The sequence below is a fragment of the Dendrobium catenatum genome, unplaced genomic scaffold, assembly GCF_001605985.2.
Source record: "Dendrobium catenatum unplaced genomic scaffold, ASM160598v2 fragScaff_scaffold_370, whole genome shotgun sequence".
NCBI lineage: Eukaryota > Viridiplantae > Streptophyta > Magnoliopsida > Asparagales > Orchidaceae > Dendrobium > Dendrobium catenatum.
The window spans coordinates 288,094-309,690 of NW_021318832.1; the positions used below are offsets into that span (position 1 = coordinate 288,094).

General features: G+C 36.5%; 1 protein-coding gene across 2 annotated transcripts; it reads left to right on the plus strand.

Moving 5' to 3' along the window:
• The first annotated feature begins 2,776 nt into the window (after positions 1 to 2,776).
• Positions 2,777 to 21,327, plus strand: LOC110098265 (SCAR-like protein 2). 2 transcript variants are annotated; one of them, XM_020825031.2, is made up of 10 exons: positions 2,778 to 3,265; positions 10,649 to 10,812; positions 11,504 to 11,627; positions 11,711 to 11,843; positions 14,639 to 14,703; positions 14,808 to 17,448; positions 17,560 to 17,640; positions 18,300 to 18,404; positions 20,645 to 20,752; positions 20,840 to 21,327. In XM_020825031.2, exons 1-10 carry the CDS (start codon positions 3,105 to 3,107, stop codon positions 20,888 to 20,890), a joined length of 3,633 nt encoding a protein of 1,210 aa, XP_020680690.1. In that variant the 5' UTR covers positions 2,778 to 3,104; the 3' UTR covers positions 20,891 to 21,327. The 2 variants fall into 2 exon arrangements, with proteins under 2 accessions (XP_028549624.1, XP_020680690.1); XM_028693791.1 differs by lacking the exon at positions 10,649 to 10,812 and having other exon boundaries at positions 2,777 to 3,265.
• Positions 21,328 to 21,597: the final 270 nt, after the last annotated feature.

Below are 21,597 nucleotides of genomic sequence, written 5' to 3' on the forward strand. Positions count from 1 at the left end.
TTTAAAAATTTCTTAGATTTTTTAAAACCATTTCTAGAAATTTTAAGCAATGATCCTTAAATATGCAATTATTTAGATATGATTATCTCAAAAGATTTTTTAACCATAAAACTTTAAAGTGTAAAAAAATAAAAATATAAAAAAAATTAAAGTGAACAAAAGAACATCAAATTTATAGTAGTTCGGTCCAAACTTGACCAACATTCACTCCTTGGAGACTCCTTCTACTTTTATTGCACTAAATCAAAACGACTCTCCTTTTTTCCCCATAGCAAGGCAGAGAAGCCCTTACAAACTCTCTTCCACCAACTTGATGCAGTAGAGAATTGATGCCTTTTATACCCTTCAAGTGATGGAAGCGTACAGTCATATCCTTTTTCACCCTCCTGATGAATGAAGATAATCATCACGACCTTTTTCACCCTCCTGATGAAGGTAAAGAACCTCGACTCAATATTAAAGATCTTCTCTCAAAAGCCTCTAGATAATATAGGCAGAAATTTGAAGAAAATAAAAGAGATCCTCAATTTAGACAACCTTGTGAATACCTCTTATCTCCCCCTCACTTGATCTCTCACACTTCACTCTCAGAATCTCTCCCAAACACTCACACTCAATGGTAACTCTCAAGAGAAAATTACAGCAAAGGTCTTGAATGTCAGTTTTAGGACTTCTTATATAGAAAATATAAGAAAAATCATCCAAAATTTTGAAAATTACAAGTGAACCAACTTCAGATCGTATAGTATGATCATGGATCATTTGAACAAATCATTCAAAAATCCTAGTACGATCTTATACAGACCTAATTCTGTACATTGTCTATCGCATGTACGAACTGACATCATATTGTACGAACAATTCAAAACTAAATGTGTTCATCATGTATGATATGGTATGAACCTTATTTCATACACTATTTGTTGTATATGCGAACTAATATCGTATAGTATGAACAGTTAATACAAATCATTCTTTGTCTAATATGATCATGGATAAATCACATTTTGTATATCAATCATCGGTATGAACTAATATCATATAGAATGAACATTACAAAATTGAATGAATTTGTTTGGGATAAACTGGTATGAACTCGATTTCATACACTATCAGTTGTCTGTATAAACTAACATCGTACAGTACGAACAGTTCAAAAGTACAAGCCATGATTTGATTAACTACATTTTAGAGGAAATAAATATGACAAATTATATAGTACGATTGGAAGTCATACAATATGATTAGTTTTAAAATTTTAAGTTTTGACTCTCTCCCCTTGTATGTGTGTGCACGGTTACCTCATTACAATCACACTCTCTCAGACTCAAGAAAATAAAAAATGAAGATTTACAGACTTTATTACATGAAATCCTAATCTACTCTGTCTTAAAGTCTTGAGCAGTATGGACTATGATTTTCCTGAAATATTAATACACAAACAACAAACAGAAAATGTCCAGTACATGCTTGGAGAAATAATAAAATTAGAAGAACAATAATATTTTGCTATCATAAAAAATAACAATCTCAATATGGATTTCTGAGTTACAACATCCAATTGGATGAATATATATATATATATATTCTTCAATTTTACATTATTCATGTATTATCGCACTTATAGATTAAGTACATGAAGAGAAAATTGATAGAATTCAGAGTTTATTCCATCAATTCCATCAATTCAAAGAGATGAAAGATATGCAAGAAAGATGATGCTTAGTATCAATTTGTTTAGCATAAAGACCTAATAATTATGATCATATCCTTTGCAACTTTTAAGGATCCCTCATATGAGACTATAGGTGACATGGCAAGGTGTTATGCAAGAAAGCCCATAGACTGTTGGCTTTTCAATTCTAGCTCTAATTTCTACTCCAATGCATCTACATGATCATGGTTCAACACATTCCACAATAAATCTCATTTTCTTCTTAGGGATACACAATAATATCAAATCTAGTGCATCAGTCTCCAATAGGAGCACCTTTTCTCTTCATAATATTTTCTTCTTATATTGATAATGTTTTGGTCAACAATACTTATCACAACAACAAACAAGAGTTGACAAAGGATAATGTGAAGAAGATGAAGAAGAATAAAAACAAGAAAAAAAAAAATGCTCATCTTGGCCTTTGGGAATGATGAGGAGAGGACCAAATTGAAACATGCCTAGGTCACATGCAATCCTATAACAATACATAATAAGATAATAGTTCATCTTTTGATAAAGGCTAAGGAAACATGATAAATATATAAGTTTAACAAATAATTTTTGTTCATATTTCTCTTACGTAATTTCACAACTTTCTTTAAAATAACATTGTAATTATCATTCTCCTCATATTTTTCTTAAATTTATTTGATTTTTGTAGGTTAAAATACAATTATTTCAAGACCCATAATTTTTGCCCTTAGTTATGCACTTAAGACATATTTTATCTACTTTATATTCTTCTACACTTATTTATAATTCTTCGGAATCTTCAAATAATTTAAAATATTATATATCTCTACTATCTTAATTTTTTTTATTAAAATTAAATTCGCTTTAAGTCACTAAAAAAAATCTAACCAAATTGAACAGAATCCCACGATTCCGCAGTCATTATCGTTTTAATTTTATTAATAATATTTCATAATTATTTATTTTAATTTAATTAAAAATAATAATTACTTTAAAATCAGACCAAATCATACCAACTAACTCTTATGCTTCCAGATGAGAAGAAATCTACCATTATGAGTCCATTTCCTCGTTTTATAAAAAGGCCTATTTTTCGAGATCACGATTATTGAGCCGGTAAGCAGATCACAGAGGCACGGAGGAACTAAGAAGCCATTAGCACTTAACGAGGTAGAAAGTGGCGAAGGTGCCTTGAGCCGAAGGCAACGTCGCTCTCGCCACCTAGAGGCGCGAGTTCGACAGTTAGGCGGTCGACTCACCGCAGTCGCATCACTGCCCACAAAGGCCGCATTAGGTGGTCCTCGTCGCCGTGATAGGCATGGAAGCTCCCAGCCCGACCTGGATTCCCAGGGAGATCCCAAGCTTCAGTGTGTGAATCTTCTTGTCGCTGGTTTGAGGGAGATTGGAAGAGAGAATGCCGCTTGCGCGATTGGAATTGAGAAACGAGTATGGGCTCGGAGATTCGGAGCTCTACCGTAACGCCGCATCTGGAAAGGAGGGTGCGGAGGCGATCCTCCAAGGAGTTTCAGTCTCGGGACTCGTTGGTATTTTGCGGCTGCTCGGGGATGTCGCCGAGTGAGTTTATCCTCTGCTTCTCTGGCTTGGATTCTTGTTCGATTTTGGGTTTCTCTTTTGATGCACTTCTGCTATTGATTCTGAGCCACATTTAGGTTAACAGTGTGGCCTTTTAACTGTTTGTTTGTGTTAGTTCGGTTGTTTTTTAGAGCTCTGGTTAGGTTATTTGAATGTTCTTGGGTTTTTATTGACTCGTGGATAAGAGTATGAACGTATGATGAAGCAAAATGATTGGGAGGTTTTTTTTTCCCCCCTGAAAAATGAGTGAAATCATTGGTAAAGAAGGGAACTGCGGTAGTATGGATTGTTAGTGGATTTTGGAATGCAGGGTTAAGGCAAATGATTTTGTTTTGATCAATTTCTTCCCTTAACGAGGAATCCATGGTAGAGTTGCCATCTCTTGGGTCTTTGAGATCATTTGGCAGCTCCGCATCGTGCCTGAGTGAGCTTCTTCTCTGTTCTCTTGGTTTATTTGTTGATTTCTTGTTAGAATTCTTGTGAGTTCGGGTTTCATGTTTTCTGGTTTTCTACCATGGATTCTGACCTATATTTAGTTTGAGAGAATGCCATTTCAACCATCTGTTAATGTTGAGGTTTTTGAAAGTTCTGATTGAAAAATTTTAATTTAGTTAGGGTGATTATTTTTGGCTGTGAGGTAGTGCTACATAAAAAATAAAAAAAAATCCCATAAAGTACAAGAATTAGCCCTCTGAAAAGGAAGTTGATTCGACCATTGTTGAGGGTCATATGTGGGACTTCAGAAGATTCCGATGGAGGAATTGGTAACTTGACTAATTCAAGGTGAGATGTGTCAAGGAGATGAAGGGAAGATGGATTGAGTGGGAACTTTGAGGAATTCTAATCCCTTCTATTTCTTTTTCTTCATCTGATTAGCAGATACCTAGAAAAAAGAAAACTTCATATTCCTCTCCAAGATGAGTTTTAGGGTATTTATAACTACAATGTTGTGTAGAGGTACTGTCTCTCCTATAGAACCATTTTCACATTGTTCTCTTGTATAGAATCCTTGTCATATCATCATGAACATTATACATGAAGTAGGTTAAATCCTTTTTTTATAGATTTGTTGTGGGCCTATAAAATAGCTTTTATCTATGATCTCAATATGTATTGTCACTTTAATTAGTTAATTTATAGACTCATATAGCTAATGTTGATGGTACTCTTATCCTTGTTGATTTTACCCATCTGTTCATGTTTGGTATATGTCATTTGGGTGCTGGAAATGTTTTTGACCTTGAGGATACCCTGCATGTCTCTCATAAACCTATGCTTTGTCTAGCATGACTTTTTTCAGTATTTAAGCTTTATTTGAGTCAAGCTGAGTTTTCTAAGACGAGCAAGGATGTTATTTTGGCTATGTATTTTATGTTCTTTTTATTATTTGGTGCTTCTCTAGTTTAGGCTGACTATGCCATGTGGAGCTATGGAATGATTGAGCTATCTAGGTACTCCAATCCAATTGAACTCTTTTGGCCCACCATATTTAACTGGATGTCATGTCAGTTTATTTTGTATGCCATGCCTTGATGACTCATTTAATTCAATCATCTAAAGATGTTTCAACACTTAATAGTTAGACCATTCCTCAAGTGAGAGTGAATTTTTGTACACATTAGTGCTAAACAATTCCCCCCCCCCCCACATACACACACACACACAAATATTTTAAACCATTTCTTTGGAGAAAACGGAGCCTACATGAAGCATATATGGTTTGAATTTTGATATGTCGTCAAAGTATTGTAATCTCAAAACATCTTCTAATGGATGGCTTCACAAGGAAATACTTCTTTTGGTAATGCATCTGGCAAGCTTTAATTGGATGTCTAGATGATTTCTCATTTTCCTCATGGGTTTTTGGGGAAGTGTGATGTTGATCATCCTTCTTAGATTGTAGACATGGGTGGTGGAGGTAATGCAACACCTAGTATAAAAATAACATTAAAGCTATCATCATCGATCCTCACAACTTGCTCCTACCTTTCTTCTTGCTTACTTTTCTCTTTCTTTGGCATGGTCATCCATCTTTTTTCTTTTGTTAGAACAAGTCTTTTTAGAATGATCTTTTCTACTATTATGCTTTTTTATGGAAAATAGTGCATCACAAAGGTTCTTGTGGAATCATAAGGTATAGTGCACAACGTAGCACATGTTATTTTAAAAATAGAGTAAAATATTAAACAATAATGAATAAAAATACGGTTAAATATTAAAGACTATTAGATTGAAAAATAAACTATTCTTAAAAATAATTTAATTGGTGCTTGGGCTCTAGTGCTCAACCACAAAATTTAAAACATCAATTTTTTTTTTCCAAGTCTATATTCAACATTCTTTTAGGTGCCTAGTAGATGAAACTAAAGACATAAATAGGATTTTCATAATAAAAATTTTTTTGAGGGATACATAGATTATTACTACAAGAAAAAACTACTTTGTAAAGAGAAATTTTCCCATCTTTACATGTAAATTGAATAACTAGCTACAAATTATAGTTTTTGTTCTTTTGCATGATTTTCTTTTTGTTTATACTAAAAAAAGAAACTAAGTATATATAGTGCACAAATACATGCCTTTGTGCAAGAATATTGAAGCTTGTATGTGAGAAAGTTGAAGTTGAGAGCTTTTCATTGAAGCCTTGGAAGTCTTTGTACATTGAAGGCAAGATTGTATTGCTCGTGCATCGATGGTTAGATCCCTCGAAGACGAGACTAAGAGTTCTAATAAAACATAATGAAGTTGAAAGCTCGTTGATGTTGAGATATTGCGAAGCTAAGTGTGGCAAGTGAGAGACTAAGAGCCTTGACGAAGGTAAGAGACCGAAAGCCCCAACATGAAGGTGAGAGATTGACAGAAGCTTGCTTGAGTGTTGAGAGTCGGTACCTTACCATAATAAAATGCAAATAAAAATAAAACAACACTATTAAATAAAAATAAGTAATATTGATATTAAATTTAAACTCTGAATTTTAAAAATTAAAGTATCATGCACTATGGGGGCTACATGCTATTTGTTATTGCTTTTGTGTTGCAAATTAATATGGTGTAACAATTAAAGTTTTAATTGAAACTTCGAACTTAACCATGCTCATGCTAAAGCAATACTAGAATAGGTGAGTAGATGACCTTTTGGAAACTACACTAATGGGAGAAATAATGATGTTTGTTTTGTTAAAACAAACAATATATAGATGAATGAGAAACATCGAAGTAAAACTCTTAAACTTCAAAGTGCCTTTCAGTAAACCGGTTGTTATTTTATGAGAAAATTCAAGGTTAAGCATGCTTATGTTGAATCACTCCTATGATAAAGGACCTTTTGGGAAATTTGTATGATAGGAAACATTTGAAGATTTCAAGTAAATCCTATCAAGCTCGGAAAAACAACAAGAAATTTCTTCAAATCTCCAATGAAAACCAAAGAAAATAGTAATTTTATTGCAAAAAATCAAATTAAACAGAAAGAAAATACCAAGATACAATTGATCATCTATTCGAGAGGAGGATCTACCCCTCCCAAATCTCTAGATGCCGCTAGAGCCCAAGAAAACCTAAGAGATCTCAAATTCAGCCAAATTCAAGATGCCCTAACACTAGAAAACAAACTATTTAATGCATACAATCTAAAAGGAAATCTATTAATAGTACTTCTATTCAAATTTTCCTCCTAACTCCCTCAAAAATCATTCCTAAACTCCTCTGTTTGCTCTTGCGGTTGAAGCGACATACAGGAGATGCAAACTCTTCTGCGTCTGTTTCGTTTGAGCCGGTCCTATGTGGACCGGCTAGACTGATCCAATGGACCTGTTTAACAATACTCCCCTCCTAATGACCCACCTTGTCTACAAGATGGAAAGACAACACCCTGTTTCATTCCCTCTTCATCACAAACGGTAAGAACTTGAAGAGTTCGATCATTACACCTGTACTCTAGCGTATACCTCTCGTCACATCTGAAACAGAGTCCCTCAGCCTTTTTCTCCTGTAATTTTGTTTCTGTGAACTTCTTGAAGTTGTCCCCGGGTCTTACTTCTACAATCTTCTCATTCGAAGTCTCCCGAAAAGTACCGTGTCGAATCGTTAGGTGTCAGAAAGGTGATGGTCTTCCTGTTCGAAGCTCTTGAGTTGCTGCATCCCATCTCTGTCCAGGTGTCTTTGATTCTCCACCAATTGAGGTAGCTCTATAGCCTCTCCTAAGTCATGAGGCCTCATTACGTTGTTCGGATCTCTGGTGTCAGTCCCTTCATGATTTTTTCCTCTAGCACTGTCTTAGGAAGGCGGTCCAATCGGCTAGAAAGTTACTCGAATCTCTCTTGGTACTCTATCATTGAACCATTCTGTGTCAAGGCGAAGAACTACTCGTAGAAGTCTCCTCCATTGCCAGTTGGGAAACATTATACCAAACAATCCTTGAACTCTCTCCAACTTCGCATGGGTCATCGCATGTTCCTCCTCCTGATACCCAGACAAAGCCTTCCTTTTCAAACATAGGTCCACTGCCATCAATCTCTCCTCCTTGGTCAATCCATTGATGGTGAAATATATTTCTATCTTATAGATCCACTCGTTCCATACTCAAAATTGACATCTTCAAATTCCGCACCCTCGGATCGCCTTCGTTCCCTCTGTTCCCTCCATAATTTCCCATTCCCCAAGTTAATAGTTCCTCCCAAGTATCTCAATCTTCCCTTCTACACTCATACACAAACCTTTCATCAAATTCTCAGTCTTCTTTCAAATTCAGCATCCCTTGGATCATAATAAATCTCTTTCCTTTCAATTCCAGCCCCTCTTTGGTCATAATTACTCTCTTTCCCTTTCAAATTTCATCCTCTCCTCTCAAATTCAGCACCCATTTGTTTATGCTCCACCTCCTCGCGCTTCTCCCCATACCCTCTACCCATCTCTCCCATAGGAACAGACTCTAGGGGATACATTCTCTCTTTTACCCTTTTGAGTCTCCCTCCTGATCATCCATTTGCCTTGTTAGATTAGATTTTTTCCCCGCTTCCTGGGTTGCCAGAGGCTTCTCTCCCCTCTGACGACGTCATTTTGGATTGGCCCTCAAGCAACTTCTTCAGCATCTCCCCCAGGATGGAAAAATTCCCATTCATCTTCTTGTGGATGATTGAAATTTGACTTTTGACATCCGAAAGTTGAGTGTGGAGATATGAAATTTTAGTTTTCAATTGTCAGATCTCCCCTTCCAACACTTCTACATTTCTTCCTTCCATGAGAACTTGGATTTAGGCTCCAATAGTAAGAGCCGCAAGTTTGACGCGAATTTTGGCCTCCAATCAGCTAAAACAACACGATCGGATACGGAACATAGCAAACTTTAGCGAGGAAGACTTCTATTTCAACCCAGGAAATTGCGCTGGTACCAATTTGATAGGAAACACTTGAAGATTTAACGTAAATCCTATCAATCTCGGAAAAACAGTGAGAAATTTCTTCCAATCTCTAATGAAAACTAGAGAAAACAATAATTTTATTGCAAGAAATCAAATAGAACGAAAAGAAAATACTAAGATACAATTGATCCTCTATTCTAGAGGAGAATTTATCTCTCCCAAATCTCTAGACATCGCTAGAGCCCAAAAATACCTAAGAGATCTCAAATTCAACCTAATTCAATATGCTCTAACCCTAAGAAAACAAACTATTTAATGTATACAATCCACAAGGAAATCTCTAAACTGTCTCTACGTTCAAATTTCTCTTCTCTCCCAACTTCCTCAAAAATCCTTCCTAAACTGCTCTGTTGGCTCCAACGGGTTGAGCGACGTACATGAGAGGCAGACTCTTCTGCCTGACCCGGTCCTATGTGGACCTATTGGACCAGTCCAATGGACCGCTCTAACATTGTACTAATGGGAAAAAATGACGAGATATGTTAGTTAAAGTGTGTGATATCTTAAAATTTTGGTCTAGACATGCCCCATGCATCCTTCATTAGCCTTTGACTTGTTAAGCTTTCAATTCTTTAATTGTCAAGTTTCATTTGAGTCACTGACCTCTCTAAGCTAAGCAAGTAGGTTGCTTTGGCTGCTAATTTGACATTCTTGTTTACAATGAGGTTTATCTTGGGTTTCAATATCGCTACATTCTGCTGAGCTATTTGGGTACTCTATGTTTAGCTCTTTTGGCAAAAATAAAAAATAAAAATAAAAATAAAAATAATTAAAAAAAATGTTTAGCTCTTTTGGCCTTTTGTCCAGTTACTCTAGGTGTTTGGCTAGGTGATGTGTTACTCCATGCTTCATCTCAAGCATTACTGACTTGGTTGACTCAAGCGCTTGAGCTGTCCCGCCATGTATACAGTCTGGTTCGTTCCTCAAGTCAAAATGGATTTGGCCTCCACAACGACATCTTTAACTATAGCTAGCTTGTCATGACTGAGACACTTCGTTGATAGATTAGATTAGAAAGGTATGATGGAGATAAATGATTGAATTTTTTTCCTTTTTAACATTTCTATATGGAATTACAAGGGACTCTCATATTGACTTAAATTATATGAGATAATGCTATAATTGTATGGTTAGAAGATTTGCAATACAAAGTAAAGGAAGATGATTTTGTTCTAATATATTGGCATGCTAGGAAAATTTTTTATTGTTCGGTAGCTTGAACATTTTAGCATCGGATTAACCAAGATGAAATTTTGATTATGCGTTGACAAGAGAAGCAGTGGATACAAAGGAGATCCTTGGTTCATTTGACATTAGTAGGCTCATTGCAATCTTGAAGCAGCTCGGTGACATGGTGGAGTGAGTTTCCGTGCTGCTTCTCTTGTTTTAATTGTCTCGTTCCTGCTAGGACGCTGCTTCGATTTTGGATTTGAATTTTTTTGTTCTTCCCGGGTGGCTTCGGTACATTTAGGTTGAGAAATTGCCCCTTTTAACCCTTCTTTTTCTTTTAACGTGAATGTTTTTGAGAGTTGGTTGTAATTTTGGATTTTCTGAAGGTTTTCTGTTTGGTGGATCGGATTATGATTATGATGGAGGAAAATGATTGGGATTTCCTTATTTTCTTAAAATTTCAACGAGGTCTAGTTTTGCAACACCAGTGAAGGGCAAATTATTTTGTTCTAATCAATTAGCATGCTAGAAGGATTTTCTCAAAGTTCAGTAATCATACATTCAATTAAGAAGAATTGAAGGATTGGGCACATTGTGCTGTTGAACAATCTATTGATGTGCTTGATTGAGTCTGATTACAAAAGTGTTGTTTCAAATTTTTTATGCTTGTGTTAATGAAATCAATTTTGCTAGAGAAATTATCACCCTCTCTTAATTGAGATGTTATTTATAACATGCATGCCTGTACTAAAACAAATGTCTTTTGAACTCACAGGTTTGGTGCAGAAATTTTTCATGACTTGCATGAGCAAGTAATAATCACAGCTGCAAGAGGACAAAAAATGCTTTCAAGGATAAAAAAGATAGAAGAGGCACTTCCATCTATTGAAGATGCTATTCATAGAAAAGCAAGTTACATAGATCTAGTTTATGAAATTGGTATTACTCCTATCAATTTCAATTCAGCCAACAGCTTAAACTCAGTCGGTTAAAAAGGGAATTTTGCTGAAAATTTTTTCCATGCATTTAGATGCTGGTGACCAAAACTATATTTTTATGTCAAAAAACTGGGTTGTATAAGGACATATCTTTGTTATCTTCTAGTCCTCCGAAGTTCATGTAGTTAATTAATGGATCTTTTTATTGGATTAAAATCTGCAACATCATAAATACAAGTTGGTCAAATCAAGGAGGTGGTGTTGCAGATTCAATTTGATGTAGCCATGTAGAAGCAGAATTCCTAATGAAAATTAGGAAGAGCAGTCAGCTTTCAGAAGTTGAGATGGTCTTTGAAAGATGAATGCTTTTCCACACTTGAATCTTATGAAAGGTTAATCCTTTCTTTTAACGAAATTACAAGTAGAGAAATCAATTTTCAGGGATTGTTTAACTGCTTTAACTTTAGATTAGTAATTCAGCAAACACTCAACAGGCACACCAAGACTATAGTTAGAAATTATGTCAAAATCAGAAGCAGGCTACATCTTCTCCTCTATAAATGACAAAATATGTCGATATATGAAGCATATTTTAACTAGCTTTAGCAGATCTAAATGCGTGATTATGTTGGTCTTTGGCTAATGATAGCAATTGCACTTCAAGTCCCTGATGTCAATTTGTCAGCTTTCAGGTTCTAGTTGGCATGCTGATCTTAGGATCATGGATGGTCGCCTATCTTATGATGATTTACCACCATTTATAATGGAGTCATATGAAGAATGCCGGGAACCACCACGCTTGTACCTACTTGACAAGTAAGATGGCTATTTATCAATTGTCTATGCAGTCTAATTTATCTAGAAGCTTGTTGTTTATGACATCCGTTTTTGTGGTTAAGATATGATCGTGCTGGAACTGGAGCCTGTTTAAAGAGATACTCGGATCCATCATATTTCAAGAGGGCATGGGCAACCTCAGAACCAGAGAAAGCTCAACAAATTCAAAAAGAAAAGAAACTTAAGAAATTCAAGGTTTGTTTATGTTCGAACTGTAACAAAATCAGCTGCATCTTAGTTATGTCTTTAGCATAATCTAATGATTTCTTCCACAATAGTTTGCCATTTGCATTTCTTAACATATCAAAGACCATATCAAAGAAATGGTCGTCCTGATTGTTTTCTCAGAATAGTTGAAAGCCTTTTGACATTTATAAATTTTTCTTGTCAAATCTCCAATTTTGTCTAAAAAATAATCTTATTATATGTAGGCTCTCCATAATCAATTTTCTCCTCTATTCCATACACATTCCTGCTTGATTTAAATAAGACAGGATGTGGGGTACATCATTTTCCTTATGAACATGCGAGTGACACGTTCCTTTAACACTAATTTTGGTGATGCACCAAGTTCTCCAATAGTTTAAGCAACAATCCCATAACACATTTATATTTGAACTCATAGGTCTTGTTCCATGAGTTCAGCTCTAGCAATCTCCAAGCCTCATAGAGCAAATCTCTTTCTCCCGAACCCTCATCTCAAGCTAAAGTGGACAACTAGGTTTGTACTTGACAACTAGAGTACTCACTGTAACACCGAAAATTTATTATTGAAGGAACATATGACCCATACGTCTACCACATTTTCCTTTTGAGCATTTGTCTTGCATATTCCTTCTCAGTTAGTTGGAGCATACCTCCTATGGCTCCATCAGATTAACATTCTGAAATTTAAAGGCCCTGCTTCATAATCTTAACTCTATCATCTTCAACCTCTTCTGGAGCCAATCTCAGCTCTCCAACAATGCATTTCCAACAAGCTCAACTCGAATTAGTCCATGCTAAGTGGATTTGAAGTTATAAGCGACTGCTAGGGCCATGCTTGGTAAGCTAGAGAGCTCATGGTGGCGTTAAGAAAATTATTATAGAAGGAGCATGTGATTTACATGTTCAAAAAGAGCATGTGGCACACCAAACAATTGTAGGCACAATTTAGATGGAACACATCTCAGCGTAAGTTACCCTAACATATCTTGTCACATGTATTTATGAGGATATTTGGTAAGAGTGTCTCTCACAAAGTAACTTGATATTTACTAAATTTTGTCTCTCACAAAGTAAATATTGTATCTTGATTGAGCATTCATAATTATTGTATCTTGAAAGGAGCCTCATAAGAGGTTCATTTTTTGCCATAATATTAAGCTAGGGGAATTTTTTTATAATTTACTCAATTACTTAATGTTTTATGGTCATTGCGTTACATATGTTCTATAGTGGATTGCATAGTATCTATTTGATTGCATTAAGCTCTATACATATTGATGTTTGTAAATTAGGATGCATGGAGAATCACATATAAGGAATCCTGTAATTGCTTTATGTAGTGTGCAAATTGGGATTTCAGATCATCGAATTAGCTAATGTAGGTGAATCATCTCTGGTTGCATGAATGGATTGGTAAATTTTCTTTTGTTTGTTATCCTATTAGTGGTTGCTTGCGTCTATATGAAGGGATTAGTTCTCTAGCCTTTCTTTTGGTGAGAAACTGAGAGATTTCCCTTGGGTTCACATACCCTCTTGGTTCTAAGATTTTTGAAGAATTGATAGCTTTAGTACTGCATGCGAGGAGAAGCAGATTTTATATGAGGTAATATATTGTCGTGAGATTTTTGGACTTGTTTTTAATTTTGAGAATGGATATATTCAGAATTTGGGAGGAGTGGTAAGTGCTCTTGATTTTTAGTCTATAATTATGATTTTTGTTTTCTAGTGGATTGGATCCTCTATTTGTTCGCATGGACATCGGTTTAATTGAAGCTAAACCTTATAAAATTTGGTATTTTTTGTTTCTCCATGTTGTCCTAAAATGGCGGCCTTCCAATAACCTGGTTAGGAGAGTAGATGTATTAGATTTGACTTATGTTAAGAAAGGTAGAGGTAGACATAAAAAGACTTAGTTTAAAAAATATTAGAAATGATCTTTCTTTATTAGATTTAATGAATATTTAACTCTTAATATGATACAATGGAGAAAAAGAATTCAAGTAGTTGACCCCAAGTAGTAGTATAAAGGCTTGATGATGTTGTTTTGTTATAGTTTCTAGCACATCATTCTGACTTATGATGATGATTTAGCATCGTATCTTTGGAACCATCATTCCAAGAAAGCCAAAAGAGATCACTAGGGTCATGCTTCATCAACCAGAGAACTCATCTGAGAACAAAAAAATTACTATTGGAGGAACGTCTAAGCCAACTGTTCAAAAAGGACATGTGCTACCCCTAACCTTTGTCCAGTTTAGGTAGGACTTGTTTCAGCATAAGTAACCCCAACATACCTTATTACTTGTGCATTTTGAAGGATTTACGGAAATAGTATCACACGAGTCTGTTTGACAATCCTTAAATGCTTTTTACATTCTCTCACAATCTTTGCTTCCTGATTAAGCATCCAGTTTCCATGATCCATATCATCCCATGATGCTTCTACAGAATACTCATTCATCCCATGATTTCAATAAATTGGGATTAGTCTCTATCTTTCTCCCTCCCTAATGCACTCACAATATCATGTCATAATGATGAATGACTGACCGCATAGGGTCTATACTTAGCAAGTAGATTGTTGATTTCTTTCCTACTTTGTCTTTAGTTTGTATATTTGAAGATGCAACACATAGAATCTGTCCAATTTATATTTCATATCTATGCTTTTCTTAAATATTATGGCCATAATCATATATTACTTATATCCTCTTTCATGAAAGTTTTTGCTTACAAAATAATATATTGATGGGCTTAAATGTGTGTCTTATTATACCTTCCAGAGAAAATTATCACGATTTAGAGAAGGAGATGTTCAAGACCCAATATCTTCATCTCAATGTAATAGGTATCTTCCTCCGTATCATAGCACAAAAGTATACAATTCTTCTGTTGTGTAACTTCTACTTTTTTTCTTGAGGACATGATAACATATTTTTTTGAAATAACCAGTTTAGCGAGCAGTGAAAGATTTGCACCACTAAGTAATGATGACCAAAGCTTGTCAGCTGAAAGTTCATTGGTGTCCGAAATGAGATTAAAATCTGAAGCTATAAGTGCTCCCCAACTTCTGCATACAATGAACAAGTTGAACTTTACTGGACATGTTTCAGAGACAAATCATTCAATTTTACCTAATGATTTGGATTGTGATAGATTATCTGTTTCTAATGTACAGAACAATCATGATCATCCCGGTTCTTCTCAGCTACATAATGATGAACTTGTATTTGATGCGGATGATGATTCTCAATATGATTTCCCACATTGGAAGGCTAATTCACGGTCACCTTCTGTTATATGGGATGAGAAATCTGAATTAGTGAAGGCTGCAGGTGTCAACTCTGATGATTCTTTTCAAGATTCTAACTCTTTGGTTGTGAATTCTGAATCATCAAAAGTTGAGGAACCTACTAGAACTAGATCTTCGAACCAAGTAAAGCCCCTGCCAATTATTGCAGATTTATCCGGATCATCTTGTGATCAAAAGCAATTTGAGGAAATTAATGAGACAGACAATTACGTAGACGCTCTTAATACACTGGAATCAGAGGCAGAAACAGATTCCGAATGCCAAACAAAATGCATGCAAATTTTGTCTAACATGGAGCATCAGAAAAATGAATCTGGAGTTTCAGGTACGGTTCAATATGATGGCTACGCTAATATTGAGGCTCCTATGTCACTCCATGAATCCTCAAACGAGTACAGATTGCCAAATGTTACCTATTTAGATGTTTCAAGAATGCCAGAACTTATGCAGTCATCCCGGGAAGCTGGCTTATCTCCAGGCTCGCTGTATGATGAGAGACAACTTCTCAAAAATAGTGTTCACACAATGTTAAGAACAAATGCTTTTCAAGGAACTGATGATGATCAACCTCCTTGTTCTACTGAATCCATATCAGGAACTATGCTGAACAGTGAAACTGCAGCAGCAGCAACATCGCAGATTCAGAGTTCACCTCCGATCAGTATTTCGAGTATTCCTTCCACAAAATTATGGACAAATGGCACCCTTCTAGGACTTGAACCCTCAAAACCTGGTGATGTTAGTCTCCCAAATGGAACTGGGGAGAGGACTCGGTCTGATAGTTTGGACAATGGTGTGAAGTCAGATAAACAAGTTATGGTTAATGGGAAGATATCAAAGCAATCGAACTCAATTGGCAAAGCGCAGGGTTTGCCTGAATCTTTAAGCTTGGCGGATCAGAGAATTTTGAACAGCAATCCATTCTTGAGTAGGAAATATTTATTTGAAGAAAATAGTTCCGTAAAACATTCCTCGGCATACATAGCACATAATGATGATGGCTTTGGCGCACAGCTTCAGCTGAATTCTCAAGAACAATCTGAAGCTCTTTCATTAAGTGATGAGAGTGGAGGAAGTCAAGTTGCGTCACCAAATGTATTAACTACTAGCATTTGTCAAGTACATCAAACAACAAAAAGTGCTTCTAGCAAGGAATCTGAATCATGCAGTGCATTTAGCGTTGCTTCACCATCCATGGATTCTGTGCAGAACAGCAAATTTTTGTCTCCCAGTTTTTCTGGATTACCACAAAGAAATCTTGTACGGTGTGTTAAAATAAAACCATCAGTTTCCCATGCTAAAAGTTCCACCCGATATGAACTGGGAATTGTTGACGATGGTCAATTAGGGGATAAACCTCTTTCTGATAATCAAAGTAGAAGGCTAAATGGAGTTGCATCACAAACATTCTACGAGGAGAATCTTGCATCGCAAACATTCCATGAGGTGAGTCTCATAAATAAATCTGATTATGGATCGTTGGAAAAGTCAAATTCTTCTGGTTCTCTCTACTCTCGGAATTCCTCCCCACCATTGGAGCATATGAAGATATCATTTCATCCTTTGAATAGTCTAGAGGCATCTAATCTTAAACTTGAACTACCTGATGGCTGTATAAACCAAAGGATAGATGGAACTGCGTTTTCTTCATTCCGTTTGTTTCCAGGATGCACTCTTCCTGAACAAGATGGTGGGTCTGAATCAGATGACGACACCTTCTGTAAATCAAACACATATTCATCTGAGGATCTCCTCAGTGCTCGCTCAGATTCAAATTCTGAGCTTTGGGAGCAAGATGATTTTCCTGGAAGTAGAACAAACGAACTGTCTGATGATTTACGGAGAATTTCATCATCGACAGCATCTATTTCTAGCGGCAGTGGGTTTGAGCACATGAACCATTTGGATCAAGAAATTGGATTGAAGGATCTTTGTACTGGGAATGATACAGATTCTTTTCAGCCTAGTTATACTTCAAATATTCCCACTTTTGAATCATTACTAAATCAAGATGTAAAATATGATTCATTGTCAATTAGTCCCAATAATGCTACAACGTTAACTCCAACTGAACTGCCACCACCACCACCTCTTCCTCCAATACAGTGGAGATTGGTGAGGTCTTCATATGAAGTACCAGAAGATAACTATTATAATATTCGTCAAATGGTTCACCATTTTGAGGGCGCTCAGAATCAAAGCCCACCTGCCCCTGCAGAAATTGAAAGCATTATTCGATGGCCATTACCCCTTGCAAAAGATGGGCAATACAAGGAAATGGTAATTAATTCTGTTGACATGCTTTGCATTTATCATTATCATATAATTCATCGTTATTATCAGATTTTATTCTTTTTTTTATTTTTCACCGTCTTTAACTTATGCTTTCAGCAAGATAATCAGGTGGATAGCCGTCTGCTGACACATGAACTAGACAATAGGGAGCAGATTCTTCATCTAATCAGGGACACGGTAAGTTTCAATCTTTGTTTCTCAGAAAACATATGAACATGATGGTCTTACTAAAACTGTAAACATGTCAAGCTATATGCGACTTACAGTGATATCATAATTTAGGCTTCGTTTGGGACGGCTTTTTTATTGCTTCTTAAAGTGACTTTTTGGTAAAAAAAATAAATTTTTTGTACTAGAATGCTGCTTTAAGAAGTAGTGAAAAAGCCATCCTAAACGAAGCTTTAATTTAGTAGAACGCTAGGACCATCTGCTATTTTAATTAGCTCGGTTAGATAATTCATTACCGTATAAAGCAATGGAATTACAAGTTATCAAATATTTTTCTTATACTCAGCGCTAGGATTTTTTTATATATATAAATATTTTCCAGAACCTTAAAAAGTGTTTTCGTATAACTTCTTCATGATCATTGAAATTGAAATCCTTTTCTTGAGTGGTGGGCGTGGGTGGTAATATCTATGACATAACATGACCTCTAGATGTTTTATTCATAATTCACTTGCAAATGTCCTTGACAATTTATCTAACAATATATCACTTATTTTGATAGAAGTTCGAGTTCTCATGCTAAACTTAAAGCAAGGCTCTCAAATGCCTCAATTTCTTTTTCTCTCGCTTTCTGACCTTTTTCATGAGTTGTTTCATATACTCTGAAGGAAATTCAGCACAAACTGAAACAACCTGAAGAATCAAAGAGTCAAATTGCTAGTAGTGAAGCGGTTGACGATAAGGAAGATCTACTACATCAGATAAGGACCAAGGTATGTCTTCAATATTCATATTTTAGAAGTTATGTTTTGAAGCTGATTTTCCTACTGTAAAATGTCCTATAACGAACTACATGGTATGACATTAATCTATGCATAAATTTTAGATACCGTAGTTTGGCCTCTTTGTAGTTAATGGATTCGAAGAAGAAGTTAGCACGTCAAAATTTTAGTATAGAAACTTAGTGTTGAAACCATTCAGTAAATCCTTATCTAATGGACATTCTATGAAAAATTATGAAATAAGCCTTCGTATTTCCTGAGTGAAGGAGCTAATAGGTTATCTACACGAACTAAGCAATTGGGGAATGTTTCTGCTCCATGAAAGAAAAATGGATTACAGGTGTTATAACCCAATCAAGCTCTTAGGATCAGAGTCATGATTATTCAGTACTTACTATTAGAAGCTTTTGAACTAGAATTAAATACAGGAAGATGGAAATGAATGGAAAAAATGGCATGGGCAAGAGAGAGGTCGGGCAAGTTGGATGTATCCTAACTGTTTACAAAGAGTAGAGTTGCTTAGTTACCTATTCGGATAGCTCTCGTGATCAAAATTTGCAAAGGGGCTGAATGTGCCCAAATTAGCTCCGAATGATGTGATTTAACCCTAGACAAGATTCAAAGTCTTGTTCAAGCCATTACCACTTGGATCTCTCGAAATTGAATGTCAATTACTATGATCAGCCGTACTTTGTATTGGCTAAACCGGTCTATTTGATCAATTATACCGTGTGGCTTTGGGAAAATTATTACGTCCGAATATCCACTAAAAATTTGACACGTTGAGTGCATTTTAGTTGCGCTTTTTTTGTGCAGTTTACCTGTGCTTTAGTTGCGCTTTAATTGCATTTTACGGGTCCGTTTGGGACGGCTTCACGGCTGCTTTGCTTTATAAAAAATTAATAAATGTTCGTTTGGGGCATTGCGGCAGAGCTAAGTCAGAAAAAATTTCCGCGGTCCGTGACTATTTTCTGCGACCTCTCATGCCTCCCGCGGTCCGCTGCTTTCCGCGATTTCCAGCATAAAAATGTCGTAAATGCCGCGACCTTTCTTCATTCCTCTACCCCAACGATCCGTAAATCAACATCTTTCTTCTTCTCTGCTTTTTCGCCTCCAACGATCTGGATGGGAGAAAGCGAGGCCGGCTTCGCAGTGGACGCGCCACATCTGGAACGAAGAAGGGGATTCGGGCCAGACGCTGGAACCGTGGGAGTCTGAGCCACTGCGAAGCCATAATGCCGTGGTAGTCCGAAGTTCCGTGGGAGTCCGAGCTAGATGGGAGAAAAAGCGATGGGAGAAAGCCATAACGCCGGTGTTCCGTGGGGATTCGGGCCGCACCATCTGGAACGAAGAAGGGGATTCGCCTCCGACGTCGACTTCCGTGGGAGTACGAGCTGGATGGGAGAAAGCGAGGCCGGCTTCGCAGGGGCCGCGCCATCTGGAGGGGATGGGAGAAAGCGAGGCGTCGTCAAAGGAAGGGGATTCGGGCCAGACGCCGGTGTCAAGGACGCCGATGATGACGGAGCCGGAAGCAGCATCAGTGGCATGGAAAGGGGATGAAGGGGAAGAGGGAGAAAGACAGAGGAAGAAAGGGGTGCGAGTGGTGTGGAGGCGAATCAAGGGGTCAGGGTGAAGGTGTAGGACGGCAGGGGAGCGGCGGCGAAGGCGTGAAGTGCGTCGGAGTAGGAGTAGATCATATAAATTTACAAATAATATTTGATATTTAAGTAATTTTATTTTATCACAATATATGTAAGGTTATAAACGTAATTTGTTCCTACACAGCATCAGCACAGCAGCTCGAAAGTTATTCTTCCCAAACAAAATATACTGCTTTTTATAATGTAACTTCAAAACTCAACTTTTTGTACATCAACTTCACAACCTGCTTTGCCGACAGCTGCAGCCGTCCCCAATGAAGCCTACATGCGTTTTAGTTGCGTTTTTTGTGCGCTTGGCTTAAAGTTCTGCGGGCACATTAAACATATTGAATATCCACGTGTCCACTCCACATGTTGACATTTTGTTGACGTCCGGACCTATCTCTACGTCCGGTATCCGGACCTAATAATTTTCCGTGGCTTTGTGCCTGCATAGCATGCCACAAGTTGGTCAAAACCTGCCACTGTAGTCTCCTAGGGGTGGTTAGAAGGCTGAAGAATTTTTTTTTTTCTTTTGTAATATACTGAATTGTTGATAAAAATAATTTCTTATGATACTCTAAAATCCAGACATTGAATCTGCGACGCACAGCGACATCAAGGTCAAGTTTTGTTGCACAGCCCACCCCTAATAATAGGGTCGCCGCAATATTGGAGAAGGCTAATGCCATACGCCAGGTTCTTCACATTCTCATGCAGCTCTCCATTTCGTGCACTATGTTCTTACACATTTTATATAAACTTAACTTTCTTCAATAATGTCAGGCATGTGCAAGCAGCGATGAGGACGACAGTGATGATTGGAGTGATGGCTGACCTTTTGACCTTTCTCAAACTGCCAATTACGAGTTCTTATCTACTTCTGTAGACCGGCCAAAGGACAAAATTCTTATGATGAATTCCTTGCAGATTTTGACAGGAGAAATGAAAACAAAAAACCTTTAGATATGTATAGAGATTTGTGTTTTGTTGATGGAAAACAAATCTCAATGCATATTTTATGAATATTTTCATTCCTCTCCACAAATTCATTGAGGAATTTCTCATAGAAGTTTTTGTCCTCATACATATTTGGCTTTGCATGGCAGTTCCATAAATTATGTGAATAGTGCAAGTTCTTGTTTCTGCAGATATAGTAGGCATTCCATTTGTTATATATTTCTGATGAGTAGTTTATTTCTATTGTTATTGATTTAAGTTGTACTGAGAAGAATTAATTCGTATCAATGTAATATATATCTTTTTCTTTCCCATTCTTTACTTAAAGAAGAAGTCATAATAAAAAATAAAAAATTAAAAAAATAATTAAAAAAAAGTTCATAATATCTAATGTTAACATGAATGTAGAGCAGCATTGTTTTGGAATCTGACATCGGCACTAGAAGTCAGAGCAATGTTCTTTTTTTGGGGACATTTAGGCCATTTAAGGCAAACTCACACACACAACGCATACACATGGACTCGAACCTTGAATCTCTTAGTTGGAAGCCTAAGCTCTCAACCAATAGACCAAGGGGAGTTGT